The following is a 20796-nucleotide window of genomic DNA, read 5'->3' on the forward strand; positions in this document are numbered from 1 at the left end:
TTGCTGGGGAATTGACACGTTGACCATGCTACATCGAAGAGTATTTTCCCAACACTGATGATGAAGTGCGGAAGCTCAGCGTAATCTTTTGTCCCAAACAGGAATTTCCTGTCCAACTGTTCCCATTGTATGAGTAGCTGGTGTGTACTCATATGTTTTTAATATTGCAATAATATGTTTTCATAGAATGTAGAAAACATAACTTTAAAGACTAATCATTGGGACCACAATATAATAAGACAGTGAACAGGATAATTTATTCTAACTCATGTGTTTCTGTGCTTTTTCCAGTACTAGGTATTGAACCCAGAGCTTTGCATGTGCTAGTTTGGTGCTCTACTGCTGTGCTACATTCCCAAAGATCAATTTTTAACTTCTGAAAAAAAATTCTCTCTGTCTCTGTCTGTCTTTCCTTTTTTCTCTTTCTATCTCTCTGACTCTGTCTCTCTCTGTCTCTTGGTCTCTCTGTCTCTTTCTAACTCTGTGTGTGTGTGTGTGTGTGTGTGTGTGTGTGTGTGTGTGTATGTGTGTGTATGCATGCCATAGCACGTGTGTAGAGCCAGCGGACAATCTCTACATCAGTGCCAGGTCTCGCCTTTCACTTCATTTGAAACAAGGCCTGTTATTTGTGGCTATGTATGCCAGGCTAGCTGCGCCACCAGCTCTGTGCATCCAAGCTTCCAGGGATTCTTGTGTCTCTATCTCCCAGCTCACCAGAGGAATGCTGTGATTACAGATGTGCACAGCTGCATCTGGCAGTGGGGTTTGTAAGGATAGGTCACATTGGTAAACTTTGTAGGAAACATATCACATTAGTTAGCCATGTTATCCAGCTCACTCTCCTCTCTGGGCCTTCTTAGACTTTTGTGAAATGATGAGAGGATAGACCTGATGAATACCACCTAACTCCACAGTATTTGAGATGCTAACCTCCTACAGTCTACATGTACTTTTGTACACCTGCTCCAGCTGAGGCATGTAGGTGTTGATAATAGGCAAGAATCCTTCCCCTGCTGAGGAGAGTCATTTAGAAACCTGGTGGAGGGCACGAACAGGTAGATAGAGTTAGCACTAGAACCCAGGTTATTTGACTCCGCACACTCTGTTTTTACAGAGTTTTCAATCAATAGCATAACACACACACACACACACACACATATACACACAAATCAAGTTGTAGTCCCTAAGGACCAATGTCCAACTTTGAAGAGAAAGTTGAAATGACACACTTTCAAGGTGAGCTGACCCCTCTCTCTTACAATCTTGGGTATGTGTTTCCTTTACCTCAATCACTAGGGCTGTTCTCTTCACTGCAGCCAGCTGTGCAGTAACACTAGTTTTTGATAACGCTTCAGCCTATTGCTTCCATCTAGAAGAAATGTAAGGCTACTATGAACTATCCCAGTTAGTTTTAACTGTCAACTTGACAGAGCCTGAAATCACCTGAGAAGGGCGTCTTCATAGAGGGTTTGTCCAGATCAGACTGGCCTGTGAGCACGTTTGGGGTGTGTGTGTGGGGGGAGGCTTGGTTGTAAATTGATGTAGGAGAGCTTAGCTGGCTGTGGGCAGCAGCATTCCCTGAGCCGATGAGTGTGGGCTGTGTGAAAAAGCCAGCCAGGCCTGAGTCTGTCAGAGCAAGCCAGCAAAGGGGGCAGCATTCACACATAGTTTTCCCGCTTCAAGTTTGACTTCCCGAAGTTAGAGTGTAAGCCAAATCCTCCCCTGGCCTGCTGTTGGCCATAGTGTTTGAAGGGAGAGGGGAATGTGAACCTATTTATGTAAATAAGGCACAGTGTTAGAACTCTGGAAGTGAGAAACTCAGTACTGTCAAATGAGACTGACAAATTTGCCACAGACTGAAGGAATGGATGTACCAAGAGTTGCTCAGAGTTGGTTCTCAGCAGCTCCTCTCCACTCGTGGTCGCAGAAATATATATGGAGGATGCATACTCCACTGGGTAGAAGCAGGTGGAGCGTGTCTATATTGATGTAAAAATTTGTAAGAACACACTTCACTGGAACAGAACATTAAATCACACAAAAATCCCTCCTTTGGCTAGGGAAAGCATGGCATTTACTTCGCAAGTCTGGCATATTGGATCGGGAAAGCCTTCATTCTTGGTGAACTATCTCTTGTGCTTCAGGATCTGAGGGCAGATGATTTACTCCTGACCAGAAGAAACCTGAAAGCAGGCTGTGGAACCAGCCTTCCTAGGGCAAAGGACTCAGAGCAAAGCGTACTTAGCAAAAAGGCAAGGGAGATAGGTTTGGCTGAGTACAGCTTTTGCTTGGAAGGTTATGCTTAAAGGTTTTGTTTGTTTGTTTGATAATTTCATATATACATACACTGTGTTTTGGTCAAATCTATCCCTTTCCCTCTTTCTCCTCCAATTTTCCCCTAACCCTCCACTACTTTCCTCTCCCAGCTTCATGAGCTATTTTTTAAACTGAGTTCACTCAATGCTACCCACATGTGCACAGGTGTAGGACAATCAGCTACAGAATGGCTGGCTAGCTTCCTAGGCCCTGCCCCTAATGAGAAGTGACTGTCTACCCTTCAGCAGCCTCCAGTTCCTAGCAGCTCCTCAACTAGGGGTGGGACTTCCGGAGTCCCTCCTCATCCAGGCTGGTGTCCTGGCTGGCTTGATTTTGTGTATCAGTCACAACTCTTGTGATTCCATTTGGCATGTCACGCCCAGCAAACTTTGTTTTGCTATAGCCTTCTACTACTGCTGGCTCTCGCCACCTTTCTGCCCATTCTGTGATGATCCGGCCTGAGCCACAGGGCAAGGGGGACGATACCAATGCCCCATTTGGAACTGAGCACACCACAGTCTTTTGTTTTCCGGTTGTGAGTGTGTATTAACTGTATTAATCAGAGGAGGTTTCTCTGATGAGGGCTGAGAGATGGACTAATCACCCATTCTGCCATTTCTTAAGTGAAATGGCTTTCTGTTCTCTGAAAGATCCCATATTAAAAACAAAACAAAACAATGACAACAACAAAACATTCTTCAAAGGAGTTTAAATCAGGTATCAAAAAGGTAAGAGCTTAGGGGACAGTTTATTACTGTGTCCGTTTAGCAGAATACTTGTTTTAGGGTTTTCCCTAAGGTGTATGGCCTTGCCAGCCTTGATCTGGGGCTCCACGAATTGTACTAGGCAATAGTTTTTATCTTGTGAAGTAGAAGTTAAATCCAAAGAGAAAGCAATTGGTCACTACCACAACATTTGTGCCACTGTTGTACCATGGGCATATCTTACCAACCTAGGTGTTATTGAAGCTCTCAGGTTCAGGGAAGGCTAAAGATTTTGAGTTTTTTAGTTAGCTAGTCACACAGACTGCCTACAAAGAAAATATGATGTGACATATAGAATAAGCAATCTATGTTCCCAAAGTAAAAAATATCTAAATGAAGTAAAGTAAAACAAAAAATTCACATTTCCCTAATCTAAGTTTGTAAAGAATGTGATTTTTTTTTCCTGGAGCATCAGTATGCACAGTTTGAAAAAAGATACTGAGAAACTCTGAGAATTATATATATAAAAAAAAATCAGTAGTCATCTTTTGGTGAATACAAACCTTTGATTAATAAGTTCTATACAAATTGGAAATTTTATTTGGTTGAACATGAAGTGTTACCAAATAATTCTGGTAAAAAAACAAGTGAGCTTAGAGAAATATCCGTGCTCTTCAGACTTCTTGTTGACAATGTCAATGGCCAATGGAGAAGTGCTCTGAGGTGTAGCACTGAGGTCTGCCTGTCTGTCAAGGATCTCCATGGGACCGACTTCACTCTCTTCCTCCCTGTCACTTCAGCACATGCTCTCCTCTTCTAGCCCTCTACAATGACCCGAAATGATCCCCTCTGGGAGGCATCCCCTCTGTGCCTCCAAGGACTCTTTTTTTACTTTATTCGTCTGGAAGATGCTTTATACCTTTCCATTCTGCCCAAGCCCCTTTTCAAATGAAATGGCGGTTTATTCCTCACCACATGCCAGCCTCAAATGTGCTTTCTGAGGGAGTTTAAATTAGTCATCAATAACTTAGCACCAATATAGGCCAAAGGCATTCAGGTTTATAATTGTCTTAAATTCTATTTCATGTATATGCATGTGTCTCTCTGTGGGTGTGCATACTTGCATATGAGGGCGTATGTGTATGTGTGTGTACATGTGTGTATAGGCCAGAGGTTGATATCAGAGATCCTCCTCAATCATCCTCTATGGTTTGTTTGGTTGTTGTTTTGTTTTAGATGTGGTCTTTTGCCGATCTGGAGCTCATGAATTTGGCAACACTGGGAAAACAGTAGGGCCTACGGATCTTCCTGTACCTACTTCCCCAGCTGTGACATTACAGATGTGTGCTGTCATGCCTGCATGGCAGGCATTTTACCAAGTAAGCCATAGCCTCTGCCTCATGGCGTACATTTTTATATTAGCATTACTTATAGATTTAAAGAGTTTGTTCCCATTAAAAGGCTGTCGAATATTAGCTAAAAGGAAGAGGAAGAAAGCAAAAAGAGGAGAGAGACGGATAGGGAGCAACAAAACTTAGTGTTAGCCAAGTGAGTAGCTGGCCACTCCAAGGTGGCCATTTTTAATGCTTGGCCAGAGTCTTGGTTCTGAAAAACATCCTTTGAAGACAGGTCTTTAAAGATCGGTGTCAAGGCCAAACATGACCTCTTTGAGGGTACTGAAATTGTCTTCTGACCCATGCTGTCCTTCTCACACACATCCCTGTCTGATGCTGGGGAATCTGACCACCTGGGAAACAGGCAATGTGCCATCTGACAGATGGAAGTGAGGATGAACAGGCCAGGGACCATGGAAGAGTAAGAAATCCATTTACTGAGGCCAGTGTTCCCAGCTGGGACACTGAAGCAGCTGTCTGCATTGACCTAAAGCTAATAAGTCAGGGGTGAAAAAAGATGCAATTTCTAAACATGACTGGATCAAATACATCATCCCACTTTTGTGAGTAATGATGAAAGCTACTCACTGGCAGAGAAGCATCACCAGGGTGAGAGACAGAGCGAGTGGTTCTGCTTGGATTCCCATCAGAATAAAGCTAGCGCAGCAATGAAACAAGGTCAACACAGCTCCTGCCTGCAAAAGGCCAGCGAAGAGACTCGCGCAGGCCTCCTTTCAAACCCCGCAAGCATATTCTGGAAGTCAACAGTGATCATCCCGAGGCGAGGCGACTGGCCGCATGGGGGTATCAGCTTCTTCCGCAGGTCATTTTGTTTGATTCCCCTTGTTGCATTCCCCAGCCCCCCCGCCAGCCCCTCAAAAAGATGCCAACAGGATGACCAGCATTCTCATGAAATTTGGGGAATGACTTCAGGTTTGTCTGGAGGGTGTCTGCCTTGTCTGATTTTACCATTACCACAATGCTGTCAAGCTTTCTGCATTTCCTGGCAATAGAGTTGGCTGAAGAATCTGCCATCTGTCATGGCATTTAAAAGATAAAAATGGAATCATAAATAGTGCCAGCTCCTCAGGAAAAAAAAAGTCCAGCCGGCATGTCAAAATGGAGGACATTAACATGTTCTTTCAGGACCCCGCCGCCAGCAGCTGAAGTCAGCTTGCTAATCGCTCCATGTCATCTGTCCTAGAGTGGGCTGCCAAATCTCTCTTCCAGGCCAGCAGCACCAAACAATGCAGGGGAAATTTATGATTCACAAAATATTTTTGCAGAAGGTAAAATTCAACCATTAAACCCTATTTAATTAATGCTGCCACATCTTACATTAAAAAGAGAAAGGGGAAAATTTCTCTACCATAAAATTCATTTCTTTTACCCAGCCAAATTCCTTGCCAAATTTAACAGCAAGCAACATAAATCTGGGTGATTAGATTGGTTGCATATATTTAATTTTTAAAAAGCACCATGATCACACTTTCATTAAAACAGGCACTCAGCTTTGGTTGAGAGCCACCTGACAGGCAGCACAGCAGCCCGTGATTGGGTGATCGAAATGACAAGATTAAAATGTGGATCTTGGGCAGATGCGAGGCTCTTCCATTATAAATATGTAAAACTGCTGGCCCCCGATCAGAATGACACATTGAGGGGCTTCCTTTGCACAAACAGAGTCTCCACAAATTTTTGGTACAAAAAAGGTACAGTGCAAAGAATACTTCATTCGAAAGAAGCTCTTAGCTCCAGAGTACGGCCTGACACACAGTTGTCATGTCAATCAGGCACCGCCTTTGTCTCTTGGAACTTCAGGATTCTGTGTACAAATGGTCACAACCACATCATTCTCAAGATGTGGTTTGAGGCCTGAAAGACATACAGAAAGTGTCTGTTGCCATGCCCAAAACAATGTGGGCATTCAGACAACAAGAGCGCCATCACAGGTAAATGAAGGCGCTGGACTGGATGAACACTTTCTGCCCTTTGTGCTCCTCTCTGTTGCCCTGTTTCTAAACCTCACAGGCCTTCTTGGTGACCTTTGCCACATCCCTGTACTTACCTTCACTCTTTGAATTTTCTGGTTTGCTCTATATAATATCACTGATTCTCAGTCCTCCTAATGCTGTGACCCTTCAATACAGGTCTTCATGTTGTGGTGACCCCCAACCATAAAATTATTTTGTTGCCACTTCAAAACTGTAATTTTTCTACTTTTATAGTGTAAACATCTGATATGCAGGATATATGATATGTAACCTCCAAGGGGTCACGACCAATAGGTTGAGAACCACTGCTCTACCTCAACTTATAAATATTCTTAGAGAGAAATCTTTTAGCTCTAAAACCAGAAATACTTACCTGTTAAAGCATCAATTCCATCAACACCACAAAAATATATATAAGAAAATAATTTCTTAAGTCCCGGGTAGATGTTTTTTAAGGCTGCATAAACTGGGGCTCATATTCTCTGTTAAAAAGAGGAAACTGAATATGAAGAGCTGAAACTGCATACCGTCAGCAACCCGGGACAAGCTCTCCTGGATCTCTGCAGAAGGGTGAGTGAGCCAGCAGGGCCAGCCTCTCATCTCTGCCTCTTCACTTCTGTGAGGCTTCTTCCTCCACAAGCCTACACTGTCTCACACCTGCCTATCACTGGAAACCCAAATCCCTGCCTCTGGAAAATTAGGCCACAAATTTCTGCTGCAGAAAACCATCAAAGTATGGTTTTCTTTGTATGCAAAACCAAGTAGAAAAGAGAATGTCAAGACGCAAAACAAAGTGAAATCTAGTTAGTACGGTGAGGTGAAGACCTCTCTTTGTCTCCAGGAGGCCCTGGTAGAGCTCCTGGAAATTCTCATGGAGGCTCAGAACACACTCAGAGAAATGGAGTAGGCCAGCTCAGGGATGCTGGTCCTGAGGCATCAGATTTTTCGAGAGCTTTCCAAAAGACTGATTCCAGCTGAGACTGGATCTACCAAAATGGGCACACGGCCCAAGAATTTGGATTTTTAGTATTCCCAGGTACCTCTCTGAAGAGCTAAAGAAAGTAAATATCTGGAGGAGAATTGCCCAGGAGTGGTATAGCTGCATCTTGAGGTAGTGCTATTCCCAATTTTCTGAGAAAGTGCCAGATTGATTTCCAAAGTGGTTGCATAAGTTTGCACTCCCACCAGCAATGGAGGAGGGTTTCCCTTTCTCCACATCCTTGTTCTACCATACAATGAGGATATTTGCTCAACTATGTTCGTAGCAGCTTTATTTGTAATAGCCAGAATCTGGAAACAATCTAGATGTCCATAAACTGAAGAATGGGTACAGAAATTGTGGTACATTTACACAATGGAATACTACTCAGCTATTAAAAACAAGAAAACCATGCAATTTTCAGGCAAATGGATAGAACTAGAAAAGACTATCCTGAGTGAGGTAACCCAGAACCAGAAAGACATTCATAGCATATACTCACTTACAAGTAGATAATAGTCATATAATATAGGATAAACATACTAAAATCTACAGACCTAAAAAAGCTAAACAACAAGGAGGACCCTAGGGAGGATGACAATTCTTATTCAGAAGGCAAAAGGATAGATGCTGGAAGCTATGGAAGAGAGGGAACAGGATGGGAGTCTATCATAGATGTCCTCTGAAAGATTCCACCCAGCAGGGGATTGAAGCAGATGAAGAGACCCACAGCCAGACTTTGGGCAAAATGTAGGGAGTCTTATGGAAGAAGGGGAGGATAGAAGGACAAGAAGGGGACAGGAGCTCCACAGGGAGACCCTCCCCCCCAAAAAAAAATCTGGGCCCAACAGGCCAGCAGAGACTGATGCATCAACCAAGGACCATGCATGGAGAGGACCTAGTCCCCCTGCTCAGACATCCCCATAGGCAACTTAGTCTCCATGTAGGTTCCACAGTAAGGGAAGCAGGGGCTGTCTTTGACATGGACTTGGTTGTCTGCTCTTTGATCACTTCCCCCTGGAGGGGCAACCTTGGTAACCCACAGAGGAAGAGGATCCAAGCCGTCCTGATGACTCTTGACAGGCTAGGGTCAGATAGTAGGGGAGGAGGATTCCCCCTTTCAGTGGACTAGGAGAGGGAGATGGGTGAGAAGAGGGTGGGACCAGTAGGAGATAAGGGAGGGGGCTACAGTAGGGACATTAAGTGAATAAATTGTATATATATATATACAATTTATATATATATATAAATAATATATATATATAAATTAAAAAAGAAAGAAAAACAAAACAAAATTCAAAATGAATGAATGAATAAACAGATAGATAGATAGATAGATAGATAGATAGATAGATAGATAGATGCCAACTTAGGTGACTTTCCCTGACATGAATCAGGCATTTCACAGGGTCACTAGTCCCGAGTAAGGGATTTGGGATTAGGTTTTCACCATCTTAGCACCTTGCCTTCACTTCTCTCCATCTGTATGTATTCACTCACTGGTTTCCCCAGCCAGCTCACCAGTTCTCCCAGCAGCCATTAATGGCTGAAGCTGACATTAATGAGCATTAACTTGAGAATCAGGAATGGAGAGAAGCAAAGGGCCGTGGTTCTGGTGGGCATGAGTGAGACTGAGGAGCACCCTCTTTCCTCGGCAGACAGAGGAAAGCACAGGCCCCACTCCTGTCTGAGACTTCCCTTCTCTGCCATGATCACACTTGCTACTGCAAAGACGGAAGGGGAGACAGTAGCCAAGGAAAGACTATAATAACAGTGGCAACGCCCGGATGATAACAATGGCAGATAGTGCTAACTCAGTTCTTCCAATAGGTCTATGTGTCTATGCACAGCAGGTGCCTGATTCCTTTAAGCCTCCCTATGACCCTGTTTGGCTAGTACAAGGAGCACTATGCGGTCCCGTAGAAGGAGCAACAACACGAGTGGCTGTGTCACTTGACAAAGCTCATGGAGCCATGAGTCACAGAGGCAATAAATGACCTCGAGCCTGTATTCTCACAATAGTAACATAGCACTCAAACACAGGAGCCAACCAGAAGAGGACTCTCTCTCTTCTGATGTTTTCTCTAATGCCCAACAGCACTCAAGCACAAACTCGGTGAAGCTATTGCTCAATTAGATAATTACCTTCCCGTTTGAGGATATTCTCCTGACCCCCTTCCTCTTTATAGATATCCTAGATGGATCAGGCAGTAAAGGGCTTGATCTGAAAGCTTGCGGACTTGGATTTGAACCCTAGAACCAACATAAAAAAGCTGAGCGTCCTAGTGTGTGCTTGTTGTCCCAGTGCTAGGGGCGGAGACGGGGGTGGGGTGAGGTGGGGGGGTCTTCCAGGGCTCACTGGCCAGCCTGGCCTGTCGAGTAAGATCAAGGCTAAATAAGAGACCTTATCTCAAAAACACAATAGATGGCATTTGAAGAACAACACCCAGGGCTCTTCTCTGGGTTCCACGTGTGTGTGGACTTGCACACACATGTGCGCCACCCCCACAGGAGCGCACATACAAGAGAGAGGGCGGCAGGACACGTCAGTTCATATCTGTCAATATTCTTGATGCTGCTTAACACTAGATTTAATCTGGGTCATTAAATCACCTTCAACACTCAAACGATACGTGACACTGTCCTCATTGCCACACACTGCTCATCACAGCAGGAATTTCGAGGTCAAATGCGACCCAGGAGAGAGGGATTTCAATGTGGATGCCTTTACAGCTCATGTGGGTTATGCTGCCCACTGGATCATACGGGCGTCTGCAATTCTTGTTACTCTACAGTGCGCTCCTGAAGGTTAGGTGGATGAGGCAGACGTCTTACTGGAGCTCAGAAGTCCCCAGTAATTAATGCTCTCTAGCTGGCAAAAGTAAAGGGTGGATCATATACGCAATGACTAATCCAAGGTTGCCGGTTCTGATCCCTGGCCCGAGTCTCCAGTTTTATCATGGACCACATGTCCAGCCAGCTTCCCCCATCACTAGACAGAACTGTCAGAATTTCTCCTGCTTTGTGAGACTGGAAACCAATATCCACATTTTAAACGGACACAGATTTGCCTTAGCGTTGTGTCTTTGCCTTTGCGCCCCAGATCGTTACTCCCCCCAGTGATTTCTTTGATACTGAATCCTCCAGCAGGTGCACAGCCCCCAATTATAACCTGGTTTCTATGGGGAAATATGATCCACTTTGTGACAGTGTGATTTATGACATAGTTACAGGAACATGTTGTGTCAAAAGGCAGTGTCTGCTCATGCCAAATTTATTATGCTAATAAGTGCCTTTTTCTCAGATAGAAAAATGCATGCAGAAAGGGGAAATTACGTTTCTGTATCGTTCTGGAGCGAGGGTCTTCCCAGCTCTTTGTGTTCCTTTCAGAAGAGCTTGAACACAGATCTGCTTATCACGCTTTGCTCTTAACAATGGCTCTGCTTGTTTGCCCTGCTTCTGCCATTTCAATAGTGTGCTTTTTCCTTTAGTTCAGTCAGGAAACAGAAGAAGACACAGCCACAGAAGAACCAGAAAAGGACTTATATGTTCCTTCCTTTAAAAGATAACATTGTTTCATGGATCCTTGGGTTAAGCGGATGTTAGGGAGACACACAGTAAAATGGCTAGTGCAGTGGGGTATGTTAACCTCACTCTTGTTTCTCTTCCTAAGCATTAATTTAAGGAAGGGGTTCAGAAAAATGTCATAGGCTTACCTGAAGCTGTCATTGGGGGCAGCTGCCCTGCTCTCGTGTATGTAGCAGACTGTCCGTCCTGCTATGTCCATTTGGCTGAAGCTGGTAATGGGGACTCCAGGAGAGTGAACGTACTCCACCTGGCCGTACTGCGGCGGGGAGGTGATGAGGTAGAGCAATTCCTCGGGCTTGCCTGCTCCATCCACAGCCAGGAGAGCGGCAGTCGTCAAGAACCCCCTGTCACCTTTGGCTACCACGAGTGGTTGTGTGTGAATGACGATATCACCTGCATGGCAAGAAGACTTTAGTTAAGATTCATATTTAAAATACTGGTTTTCCTGCTCTTTGATCACTTCCCCCTAATGATGCGGCCTTACCAGGCCACAGAGGAAGAGGATCCAGGCAGTCCTGATGACACTTGATAAGCTAGGGTCAGATGGCAGCAGGGAGGACTCTCCTTTCAATGTAGTAGGGGAAGGGGCTAGGGGGGAAGAGGGAGAGAGGGATAGAGGGTGGGATAGAGGACATGAGGAAGGGGCTTACAATCAGGATATAAAATAAATAAATTGTAAAAAATAATAAAAAAAATAAAATACTCAATGTCCCCATTGATGAAGGCATCACACACTTCAGACACAGGACTTGGAGAGACTGAGCTGCATCTGACCTGGAAGCCATGTCCCCGAGAACCGGCTCTCCAAGTGTTGGAGACAGCACGCAAGCTGCCAAGGGAGAAAAGCAGCCAATCATCCTACTCAGCCGTAAACTCCCTCACCCCTCATCAAAGAACATCCTTTTTTGCAGGAGATGGAACTATTACAGAAATCCACAACAGGCTGGAATGCAGAGAACAACTGACCTTGGGGCACCCAGCCCCAGCTCAAACGTTTATATCACAACCTAAAGCTCAGGGATCCCAAGGGAAGAAGGGCAGAGAGACTGTGCGTCTGAGGAGCAGGCTGTCTGCGGAAACTGTATCATCTTTATGTGAGGGGGAAGCTGCCCCATGAAATCGTAACAATATGGTTGCCTAAACAAGGCCTACAAAATGACAATACCAGTTGACATGCCAATGTGCATGGGGGAAAATCTCATAAGGCTCGGTCAACCCCCAGATGGAGAGTGACAGGCAGCTAATGGCTGCTGAAAGAGGGGGAATCAGTCTTCTCCAGGAATGAGCCCCTGACAGGTTATCCACTCCTAAGGGGTTAGCCCTAAACATAGTTATGGACTAAATGGACTCAGCAGGTTGTGTGTCTGGCATGTAGTAATTAAAGAAGAAGAAGCCAAAGGTTTGAGAGGGAGGTGCACTGAAATGGAAATGGAAGGTGCTGGAGAGGAGAGGTGAGAGTGGAGATGCTGCGAATACGGCACTCACGGACGACACTGTCAAAATGTTTTAAATTCAAAGCAAATGTGATCCCTGTGATGGTGACTGTTCATTGTTGAATTGTTTGGGTTTAGAATTACCATGGAAACACAACTCAGGGTGTGTCTGTTACAGTGTTTCTAGAAATGGTAACTGCTGAGGGTTTACCCTGAATGTAGACCTTAACTGGTGTCGTTAACTGGTGGGGCAGAATACATGAAATCATAAGGCAAGCCCAGCACTGGCCTTCATGTTTCTGTCTGCCGATGGTGGGTGCAAAGTGGGTAGCGAGCTGCCTTAAGTTGCCACCACCATGCCTTCCTCACCATGATGGACTGTCCCTTTAGCGCTTTAAACCAAGATAGGTCCTCCTCCCCCAAGTTGCAGAAAAATGTGACATACAATGTCCAAAGTAAGTATAAAAGACAAAGGCCAAAGTGTGCTCAAGTCAAGACTAACCTGCTGTGGGAAGACCTTTGTTTTGGTTTGGTTTGGTTTGGTTTGGTTTGGTTTGGTTTGTTGATAGGATTTCTTTGTATAGCCATGGCTGTCCTAAAACTATAAACCAGGCTGGCCTCGAACTCAGCAATCTGCTTGCCTCTGCCTCCCACGTGCTGGGATCAAAGGTGTTTGTCATCATCCCCTGGCAAGGACTTTCTAACTAACCAGTCAAAAGGACTGAGTGAACACTTCACTGAAGAAACAAAGCCTCATTTTATAATACACCTATTTTATAATGTTAAAAAAAATCATAGACAAGTGTATGAATGAGCAAGATAGAAGTGATTAGCACATAGGCTGACGGCATTTCACAAACCAGTTTCATTTACTAGAGATCCATTAAAAATGATGGTACCTAAAATATAAAGCTTTGAGTTGGAGATACAGCTCAGTTATAAAGTGCTTGCCTGGCATGCGCAAGGACCAAAGCTCAATTCTTAACACCACCAAGTAAGTAAACAATCAAAATGAGCAGGGCTGCTCCATGTCAGGCACAGGGGTGGGCTCTGCTTCAGGGAGGAGCTTTATCCCAGCCCCCAGATTGTAACTTTGGGATGTGGAGGCACTGTTTAGTGCTAGAGGCTCTCTCTTACTGAGAGTGGGAAACAGAATTGGCTTTAAAAGTCACTCACTAAAGGCACAACTCATAAGCACTGTACTGCGCCACCCCCTCTTCAGCATTCAGCACTAAATGGGTGAATATCCAACAAGAAAATAAATACGTGAGATAGATTGAAAACACAAGATCCAATAAGACTTCTTAGGGAATGAGAAGGGCCCTATGGGTTTGTATGTTTTAATGCCTGATCCCCAGTTGGTACAACTGACTGGGAAGGATTAGGAAGTGTGGCCTGTTGAAGGGGCTGTGTCCCTGGGGGAGGGAGGACAATTTGATTGGAAGGAATTGGTTTTCCCTGTCCACCACGTGAGTTTGCTGGATTGAAATTAAGTTGTTGGGCAAGTTCCTTGACCCACTGAGACATTTTTTTGGCCCAAGATAGTACAGTATCAGATGAGCATTTCTAACGAGGGCCACTAATGCCCTCCCCCACACCACATAACACACAAAAACTCACACATACACCATACCACACAGTCTATGCCACACACTCATACACATACATATACCATACACACCACATCATACATATACATCACATCACACACATACATACAGCACACATGCATGCGCATGCAGACCCCACTACACACACGAATTCATACAGCACACACTACACCCCTACTCTTCACCCTACCCCAGCCCACCCCCTTCAGGATGTTTGCCAATGTCTGGAGACATCTTAGGTATGTAAGTATGTTTGTATTTATTTATTTATGTGCTTGTTTGTTTACATATTTAATGTACATGAGTGTTTTACCCCAGAGTGAATAATCCCAGGACTGGTAAGATTATGTAATTTTGTTTCAAATGACCAAACTGGTATTTTGGGCATACTGTCTTTTTTTTCTCCAACTGAAATGCAAGAATTAAAGATTATTCTAAATTCCAATGAAAATCTAAGCCTCAGATGCTCTGAGGAAGTAAGAGGAACAAACAAGGAAGGGAAAGTTAAAATGTTACAGGGCGCTTTTACCAGGAGCACAGCCACCTGTGGGGCGGGGGTAGGGCACCCAGCTCTTGCCTTTCTGCAGCTCACTCTCCAGCACTTCAAAGCAGAGTATAGGCATGGGTAAACTGCAGACCTGTGCACCCTAAATGGCTCCTAAAGACATCCTTTCTGTCACTGTGGAAATAAGAACTTGTCACATCACAGCTGGAAGGTGAAAGGTTATTTATAATAGGTCCTGGACATAGCTGAGCATATGTTCTGGATAGAGAAGATAGTTCAGCCAGCTACACAGTATGGCTCTGCTTGAGATAAGTTAGGCTTGGGCTGGGGAGATGGCTCAGCGGTTAAGGGCACTGGGTGCTCTTTGCAGAGGACCTGGATTCAGTTCCCAGCACCCACATGGCAGCTTGCAACTATTTGTAACTCTAGTGTCAGGGTATCTGACACCCTCCTCTGGCCTCCACAGGCACCAGGCACACATGTGACACACAGACATACACACAAAGCTCACACATATTTAAAAAAATTAAATAAAAAATATGAATAGATCTCGTAAAAAGTTTTGCTTGTGAAGTCATGAGAAACATAAGCAACTTATAAATGTCATATTAAGGAGCATAAAAAAACAGAAGGAAAACAGGGTACAATGTTGCAGTGATAAAACAACATACAAAGAAGCAAGAGAAATTCTGAGCTTCTTAAATGTTCCTGGATAAATACATCTGACTGCTTACTATGGGTTTTCATAAATCGTTTTGAAAACAATTGCACATTAATTCGGTGTGGTGAGGTGCTCAGAAACCTAGGGTCATTTCTTTCTGGGCTTCTATTGCCCAACTTCCCCAAATATACCCTATGACTGTGATTCAGCCACTGGAAGGCATAAAAGAAATGTGAGCTGCCTTCAAGCAGAATCGATGAGACCTTGGTCCGTGAGCTCTTTCTCAGCCTCTCACTTCCTAAGTAACTATGGATGGACTTAGAGACGAAGAGGTGACTGGACAGGAGATGACCCAGGTGCCTGTGGAATGTCTTCTCCCATGCTGTGAAACTAAGGCACTGAGAAGAAAGCCTCCTTTGACACATCGCCTCCCTTGTGCCAAAATGCTGGAGTATTCCATTTGCCTAGCATCTTGTGTGCACAATTGTCCTAATTACGTTTCTGTTGTGGTGATTAAACACTGATCCAAATCAACCTGAGCAAGGAAAGGGTTTCAGCTGACAGGTCACACAGTCCATCATCAAGGGAGCCCAAGGTAGGAACTGGAGGCAGGAACTGAAGCAGAGGCCATGGAGGGAGGCTGCTTACTGGCTTGTTCCCATGGCATGCTCAGCCTGCTTTCTTCTACCTCCCAGGACCACCAGCCCAGGGATGGTGCCATCCACAGTAGGACGGGCTCTCCCCCACCAATCATTAACCAAGAAAATAGCCCCAGATTTGCCTACAGTTCAATCTGATGGAGGCAATTTCACAACTAAAGCTCCTCTTCCCAGGTGTCAAGCCGTACAAACCCAACCAGTACAGTGATATTTTTGCAGAGAAGAATAAATGTACTCAGCATCATCTACTTTATTTATCTGATCATCTTTAATCACAGAATACATTCTATAACTGGAAAGCAAGTAAATAAAACGTAATATAAGCATCCAAAAGGAATAACATTAACTCATATAAAAATTAATTCAGGACAATTGTAATTATTCCACATGCATAAAATAAAGTTGTTGGGGTTTTTAAATCGCACTCAAATCACTGAATTTAATTCTGAGCTTCACGACTAAATAAAGAAGCATTCAGTTAATACAGCATGTATTAAGGATCAAAGACTGTTTGATCTGAAAGTGTGTATACCCTGGGTCTGCAACAGGATATGATCCCTAACCTCCTGGTGTAAGTTACAATCATAAATTATAGAATGGCGGCAGTTGAGTATCAAGAACTCACATTCTCCTTTGCTAAACATTTTTCCTTTCTTTCTTTTTTTGTTATTTTGCTTTGCATATATTGGTGTTTTGCCTGAGTGGGTGTGTTTATGTACCATGTGTGTGCCTGATACCTATGTAAGGAAGTCAGGAAGTTTTCTTGGCCTGTAATTCACAAATGTGTGGACTTATTTCCAGCTCATTTCTACTGACAACCACTGTCCTCAGTAAGCATGGGTAAACACACTCTTACCTTTTCCGGAGTCTTCAATGATGATGTGACAGTCAAATGCAGGTGATCTGTTATCCCCATCCCAGAGGTAGAAGGTGAAGCTGTCTCCATCCTGGGAACCCACTTTGCCAGTGTGTGTGTATCTCAGCAAGTTCAGGTCCACGTCCTCCTGGGTGCACTGCATGCCAGCTGAGAGAGGGACCCAGTCCCTCCCTATCTGAAAGGTGCCACAGTCAGGCAGCCTTCTGGCTTCCCTGATTCACAGTGGACATTCTCCCCATGCCCTGACAACTTCTGATAGGGTTGCTTGGGGGAAACTCTACACTACCTTTTACCTTTTATTTTCCTTTCACTGTATTTTCCTTTCAAAGAAATATATTAAAATAATTAAAGACCTTGGGTGAAAAACAGCTTCAACCAAAGGACTTTTGACAAAGCCATTCAATAGCACTGGTATTTCCGAAGTATTTATCATCAGTAATCATGGCTGATTAAATATCCCAATTAACGAGAGCAGGTGGGCAATCAGTTGCTGGAACTGGCTGCCTAGAAATTAAATATGTTTCTTTTGGAATTCCCTCTTTTTATTTATTTTAGTTTTGAATTTTGTATAACTAATAAAACACCCCCCCTTTTTTTTTTAACATGACTTGTGTTTACAAGCCCACTGGGTCAAACAGAATCAGAATGCATTAGCAATTTCCCCAGCCCACTGTCCTGCCTTACTAAAACCTAAAGAAAGCTGTCAGATCCCCATCACACCCTATTCCCCGAACCACGCACACAGTAGACAGTCAATGCCCTCTACATTTTCCATCTGGATCTCGAAGCTGAATTCAACCTTAGTTAAACACCTATTTTGTACATGTTTAACTAAGAAATTGTGGCATTTTTGTTATTGAAAGAGGCTTTTAGGCTGGCAGACTGGCTAATAACTGGAAAATTATTATGGAATAATAAACCTATATTGTATTAATAATACTATTTCAATTCTCTTAAATTCCTAGCATAGCTTTCCCTAAGAATAGTTCACAAAAAGTTGTTCAATATAACTGGAAGAAAATGTCCTTTTCAGTGATTCACAATAAGAATTGCAGTGCAGTTTGCCTGTCTGGCCATATTTAAGTCATGTGTGTTTTCTTTTTTGTTAGTCATCCACCCCCAGTTCCCTACCACTACATCATCACTCCTCTTGAGCTCTTCTACTTGGTGGGATTTCTTCTCCTGGAACATTTTTGCCCACCTGACATTTGTAGACCTGTGCAAGTCTGCTGTGTGAAATAACTTATAGCACGGTAGTTAAGCTGTGCTATTTTTCCTTTTAGCAGATATATTTGCAAATAAAGATTTTCAAACAGACTCGTTTTAAGCCAGGCTGCATAGAATTGCTTTTAACTTTTCCTCTTGATAATATTGTCCTAGAAAATAAATACAGGGGAAGGCATCATTTGCCCTCTTGTTTCTAATTCTTCATTTACATTCCCAAATATGAGTTTGAAATAACGCAATCATCTGATGCCAGGAAAAGGAAGGGGAAAACAAAAAGAGAGAAACTCAAAATGAAAAACAAAACAAAACAAACAAACAAACAAACAAAAAATGAAGGGATGCTAACAAGAAAATAAGAAGCCTTGAGAGTCCAGGAGGCCTGGAGACCTGGTCCCTAGCCTCAGTCAGCCAGCCTCAGCGAGCCTGAGGGAGGTGTGAGAAAATGGTGTGTAGCCCTGCTGGGGCCCTGGACCCATCTGGATCTTCTCATATCTGAAGCAACTCAGGCCCCAAGCCACCCAAACGTGTGCACTCTCACTGTGTTTCTGCTTCATTACGCTTTGAAATGAAATAAGGACACAGCTGTACCTCAATTTAAATCAGTGATTGCTCTTCTCTCTGACTCTCTGTGGTACCCACACTGTGGCAATCAAGCTGTTCCCCACAGAATGAATCCTCGCTGCTTTTCTATTCTAAACTGAGCCTGCATTAGATTAAGACTCAAGCATTCAGGTAATCATGTCGAGGTTGGCTAGAGGTGGCTGCTGGTCTCTAGCCACCATTCATGTAAACGTTTGACCCCCGAGTCGGCTGACCTTCTCCAGTGGCTGATCTATAATTCAGGTTGGGCTAGTCATTAAGCATGACGGCTGCAGTCTGAATAGACTAGAAATCTGCCATTACAGGACTAAAAGGAATCAAGAGGGTGTGAGCAAGCTCCTGGAACAGTTAGCACCAGAGCCCGAGTGACTTAACCCTTCGTGTGCCTTCATGTTCTCATGTTTTCCACTTTCCATTAAAGCATTAAGTTTGGGACACATACAAATGCAGGAATGTTGCTTTACTGTCACACAGTTTGATGGATTCTAATACCGCAGTTACTAAGACATGACAGCCATCAGTGGGGATGGAGGGAGGGCCATGACCTGAAGGTTTGCCTAGTGTGGTTTTTTGATTCAAGATTTTGCCTTCTCACGCATTTCCATGAGGCTGGAAAAAGAGATTTCCTGACAAAGACAGTCACCAAGACAGATTTTTAAATGTTGCCATGTTCCTGAGAATGGCTTTGAGTACGGCAGAGAAAATGAGAGAAATGAAATGAGTGGCACTGGAATGGGAGAGGGGGACACAGGCATTAGGAAGGAGCAAGAGTAGGAGTTAAAGACGGAGGGAAGGAGTTGGGGAAGAAGAAAAAGGAGGAGTGGAAACATATTCAAAAGTTTTCTTAACAGGAAAAGGAAATGTTCTACTTTTGAATGGAAACTATGCGTATGTGAGAATAAATGTACTTGTACAAGAGCGTGTATTGGTAAAGTTCACATCTGCTTTGGGAAATGAAGATGATAGGGCCACTCTAGGGCTGGACACATTGCTCAGTGGTTAAGAGCCCACGCTACTCTTGCAGAAGAACAGGGTTTAGTTCCCAGCACCCAAAACAGGCAGCTCACCTGCACCTATAATTCTAGCTCCAAAGGTTCTAACCTCGGTAGGCAACTGCACACAAGTGGCACATATAAACACATATGGGTACACATGCATTAAAAATAATAATTGATTATTTTTAAAAGGTCACTTACCTTAAGCTGAAGTTGCCCATTTTGGGGAAGTCTTTCAAATAAATAGTGAATATTCTCCCTGGGAGAGTCTTTATCTATGGCTGAAAGAACAGCACTAGACAGAACACGCGTATCGCCCACAGCCACTGAGATTTCGGCCTCCCTGTAGAAAGGAAAATGCCAGTGTTGATACTTGTATTGGATATCACGGGTCCCAACCTCAAGAATTAAGAAGTAATAACCAATACCCAAAGTACTGGAAACTGAATCATACACCAAAGTCTGAAAAAGGAGCGTGGCCAAAGTCTGAAAAGGAGTGTGACCCAGCAGCCATTACTAGGGGGCCAGGTGAGAGAGGTTTGCTGTGTTTACGTGAAGAGAACATTACATTTTTATGTTACATGTAGTTTATATAAGGATCTTCTATTCATTCTTTCATCTAATGCTTACAATGTCTCCATGAAGAAAGTAGGCCAGCATGAAGCATGGGGCAGTGAGCAGCTGCTGCTTCAGTGTGGACACTGCAGGCTTTTCCCTGCCTCACCCAAGTGAGGAAGGGATTTCTTTCCACCAGCTCTTTCTAGCTCTCCACTGTGATCACAGTGAGACCACAAATGACTACTCTGTCCACAAGTCTTGCTTCTGAGAAAGATGGGCATGCTTGAAGTCTTAGCCTTGGGACCAAGGACACCACAGCTCACGAGTGACATCAGCGAACACCAGGTCTTCTGCAGAGAAGCCAATGCCTGATACTTCATCCCAGCCTCTCTCATTCGAAGAGGGATCCCTGCTAGCCTAGAACTGTCAGCTTCCCTGATAGGACAGGGTGACTTCATCTACCTTCCTAATGGCGAGAATGAATCACAGTATTCTAGAAAGCTAATGAATCTGGTGGTCAGTGGCACCTTTTATAAGATGAAGCTTGGCCATAAGTCACTGTGAGAAAGACGAGGCTGGTAGGAAAAGCATGTTGGAATTACATGGCAGCGATGGCAAGTATCACAATCTAGGTTGCCCTACAAGGGACTTTGAGGAAAAGGACTGTGTTACGGGTAATTTTGTAGAAAGGGATTC

At 43.9% G+C, this 20796-nt stretch overlaps 1 protein-coding gene across 16 annotated transcripts in view; it reads right to left on the reverse strand.

Moving 5' to 3' along the window:
- Frem1 (FRAS1 related extracellular matrix 1) overlaps positions 1–20796 on the reverse strand; it is a 160659-nt gene that overhangs the window by 53162 nt on the left and 86701 nt on the right. For 13 of the 16 annotated variants that reach the window (XR_009585142.1, XR_009585140.1, XR_009585141.1 and 10 more), the window contains 3 exons: positions 19744–19885; positions 16700–16895; positions 11104–11368 (listed from right to left, as the gene is read on the reverse strand). Coding sequence is in view for 10 of the 16 variants with exons in the window: in XM_060365784.1 (XP_060221767.1) it covers positions 11104–11368; positions 16700–16895; positions 19744–19885 (603 nt within the window). In the remaining 6 variants the exon portion in view is untranslated. Of the gene's footprint in view, positions 1–11103; positions 11369–11459; positions 16896–19743; positions 19886–20796 lie in introns of those variants that run through there. The other 3 variants (XR_009585143.1, XM_060365789.1, XM_060365790.1) reach the window with 3 other exon arrangements.

This window comes from Meriones unguiculatus, chromosome 12 (genome assembly GCF_030254825.1).
Source record: "Meriones unguiculatus strain TT.TT164.6M chromosome 12, Bangor_MerUng_6.1, whole genome shotgun sequence".
Classification (NCBI taxonomy): domain Eukaryota; kingdom Metazoa; phylum Chordata; class Mammalia; order Rodentia; family Muridae; genus Meriones; species Meriones unguiculatus.